This window comes from the organism of the source record quoted next, unplaced genomic scaffold (assembly GCF_019419815.1).
Source record: "Pyrus x bretschneideri cultivar Hongxiangsu unplaced genomic scaffold, Pyrus_bretschneideri_v1 Contig3, whole genome shotgun sequence".
Classification (NCBI taxonomy): domain Eukaryota; kingdom Viridiplantae; phylum Streptophyta; class Magnoliopsida; order Rosales; family Rosaceae; genus Pyrus; species Pyrus x bretschneideri.
In genome coordinates this window covers 8,338,241-8,341,831 of record NW_025999612.1, presented here as the reverse complement: position 1 = coordinate 8,341,831, position 3,591 = coordinate 8,338,241, and the positions used below count along the sequence as shown (strand labels likewise).

Below are 3,591 nucleotides of genomic sequence, written 5' to 3'. Positions count from 1 at the left end.
GACTAAAGTGATGAGTTATGCCAAGCTCATAGACTACTTTAGCTAAAACGCCATATTAAAATCATTGTAGCGAGTTAGTATTACGATCTAGTGATATTCTTTTTCACTTATACGTGAGAGGTCTTGGTTCGATTCTTACCAAAGACGAATTTGAACCACATTATTGCTAACTCATTATGAGGCTTAACCCACTCCCCCACTTCCCACTCTTAGTGTAGATAATATCATTTATTAAAATATATATATATATATATATATATATATATCAGTGTGCACGACACCGTTGTATTAAAAAAAAAAATCCTACTTATGTGGTACCAAATTTGATAACCTAATTGTAACACAAATTTTGGGAAAAAAAAAAAATTGTAACACAAATTAGATTATTTTCTTCAACGCCTTAGGTACATGAGTAAATACCGAACTTAACAGACCCCTTTTTGCAAAACCCGCCACCTCAGCTAATCTCTTCAGCAAAGTACGACAAGCGACAAGAAGTACAGAACAGCAGCAGTCTCGAGGCGCAATCACGACGGAGCTCACTGTCACTCAGATAGTGAAACACTGAAACACTCATAGCACCGCCCACCGCCTCCGCGCTCCGCCCCGATCCGAATAAAAACACCGGTTCTTAAGATCCGAATATCAAAATGGGCGGTAAAGTTCATACTCCTCGAATTCAAATACTTCAATTAAGTAGGGTTTTGAATTTCGGTATCCGAATTCGAATCCGGGTTTTTGACAAGCCCGTGTTTGGCAACGCGTGCAGGTAAAGAAGAATCGGATCGTTATTCGAGTTTATGGTTGGCTCCAAATCCAAGCAAGAGATGGGGGGAGCTCTTCTTCCTTCTCTACACTCCCTTCTGGCTCACTCTCTGCTTGGGAATCGTCGTGCCCTTCAAGCTCTACGAGGTTCGATTTCCTTATCATCTGTTTGGTTACTGAGAAAATAACGAAGAAAATCGATGAAAATTGTAGAAAAGATGGAAACTTTAGTTGCCGAAATGTATTTGTAGTCCATAGCAGTAAAAGGTTTTGATTTTTGGTGAAATTGGTTAGTTTTCTTTTGCCATGTATTTTTTTGTATGGGAAATTTGATGTGGATTTGTGGCAGAGCTTTACGAAGTTGGAATATTTGCTAATTGGATTGGTTCAGCAGTCCCTGCATTTTTGTTGCCGATGCTCTTCGTCGGGAAGGTAACTACTCGATCGTACTAAGTTCAGTTTGAATTTTGTTTTTTTGGGACAATTTTTCGGCTTAATTTGTAATGTTGTGTTCGGAATAACATTTAAAGTTTTCGTTTTCCACTTATCGAATGATGGTTAAATTAACAATTCCACTAGCCCTTTTATTTTTGGCGTCGAATTATATTCCTTGCGGTACAAACTTCATTACTTTCTTGAAACTAGTAGTACTTTAATCCAACATACGAGAGAGATAGAGAGAGAGAGAGAGAGAGTAAATATTCGCTGATAGAACCGATGTATGATTACGCTTTTAGTGTAATAGAGTGGAAAGCTTGGATTGTATTACCAGAGTTTGTTTATGTTCTAACCTTTTCTTTTTTCGTTTTAATTTTTTTGCGAGTATTGTTGCAGGCAGATATCCGCTTGGCTTGGAAGGATCGTTATTGGGTGAAGGCAAGTGTTTTCCTGGGGTGAAATTCTTCATAAGTCATAATTAGGACAAGGTCATCGAACAATGAAACTTATAATTGGATTATCAGCTTTTTTCTTATTGATGATTTGTCTTTATCAATGAAAGTCTATACCTTTTTCGGCCAGTTATGCTGGACTTATCGCTTATTTGGAATGCAGTGATATTTCTCTTCTTGGTGCTTCGTATAATGCGCATACATTCATCATTTGTTTATCAAGTTGCAAAGCATGTGATAAAACAAATTTTACCATTGCGACTCGTGAGTCTTGTTCTTGTCATTTGAAGGTTCTTTTCTTGGCACTGATTTACTACACTAATCGATCCACTAGCACTTTGTTTAATATAACATTCTCATCTGTATTATAACTTTATGCTTAGCTAGAACCGAACTTTGATTTCTGTAACAGGCCAGCGTGTGGATTATAATTTTTAGCTACGTTGGGAATTACTTTTGGACCCACTATTTCTTCACCGTTTTGGGAGCTTCGTATACTTTCCCATCATGGAAAATGAACAATGTAAGCTGGAAATCTTGAAACGCTCTGCAATGGACTACCTACCTTTTGTAATAACTTTTTTTAATTCTGTGCAGGTACCGCACACTACCTTTCTTCTCACACATGTTTGCTTCCTATTTTATCATGTCACATCAAATATAACGCTTCGCAGACTACGCCATTTTACTGCTGGATGTCCAGAACAAGTTCAATGGGTTGCTGAGGCTGCATGGATTTTGGCTCTTTCTTATTTCATCGCATACCTGGAGACTGTAGCTATTTCTAATGTATGTTATATAATTGTAAATTTTTCCTAATTTCCAAATGTGGCTTAATATTAGGTTCTAGCTAAGGTAGAATGCTGAAGTTCATACATGTGTAGTTTCATCACGTATTCCTCTAGACATATTCTTGCTTATCCTTTCGTATTCCATTTGACCCCTTATGGCCTTGTCCACTATTTCCGTTGGTAGATGACACGCCTGCAATATGATGGAGCTCATACATACTTTGCATAATGTTGCTATTACATGCTTGCAGTTTAAGGATTCGTGAATATCTACATGAGTAGATGCCGTTACAATGATGCTTACTTTAACTCTGTGCAGTTCCCTTACTATCAATTTGTGGACCGGGCGTCTATGTACACAGTTGGGTCCTTGTTTTATGCTATCTACTTCATTGTTAGCTTTCCCATGTTTCTGAGGTAAGAACTGCACAACTTTTTTGTTTACCGCATTGATCAGAAATATAGGGGATCTTTTAGAATGCTCATTGTATCACCTTGTTAATGTGCACAGGATTGATGAGAAGCCTGGGGATCCATGGGACTTGCCTAGAGTGGCTATCGATGCTCTTGGTGCTGCAATGCTGGTCACCATAATATTAGATCTATGGCGCATCTTTCTGGGACCTATTGCCCCAATTCCAGAAACAAAACAGTGTTTTCAACCCGGACTGCCATGGTACCCGGGACACGCAGCCCAAATTTGACAACTCCTTGTGCAAACAGGGAGCTCGATGAGTTAGTTCCCGGAGCAGGAAGATACCAAGCTCCGGGATTCATGCAGCAGTTGCTGCAATGGTTATTGTACCATATTTGGATGAGTGTAACTTTTATCTTGTTGTACCTTGGTAATTTATTCAGACGATATTTTGATTGAGTGTGATTTTATAACTCCATTGCGAATATGAATAGCGTATACAACTACAAGTCTGTTTGAAGATCTATTAGCAAACAAAAATTGCATGTCGACAAAAGAAATTGGAGATGATTTTTGCTTAGAATATTCAAATACTCACCCCAAAAATTGACGGATTCAAATCAAACCTCTTAACATTTAGGAAAGAACTTGGCTGCTGAATTTTCGGCGGCCAAGTAGTGTTCTAACATTTATGTGAACAAATTAAAGATCAAGGCGTTGTCGTTGGCAC

At 38.3% G+C, this 3,591-nt stretch overlaps 1 protein-coding gene across 1 annotated transcript; it reads left to right on the top strand.

Annotated features, from left to right (window-relative positions):
- The first annotated feature begins 489 nt into the window (after window positions 1-489).
- LOC103964065 (cycloeucalenol cycloisomerase-like) lies at window positions 490-3,331 on the top strand. Its single transcript, XM_048589192.1, is given in 9 exon segments — window positions 490-657; window positions 770-912; window positions 1,115-1,148; window positions 1,151-1,197; window positions 1,600-1,641; window positions 2,068-2,178; window positions 2,253-2,444; window positions 2,766-2,863; window positions 2,958-3,331. Coding segments are annotated over 9 exon segments (867 nt in total). The 5' UTR covers window positions 490-650; the 3' UTR covers window positions 3,151-3,331.
- The last annotated feature ends 260 nt before the right edge of the window (window positions 3,332-3,591 follow it).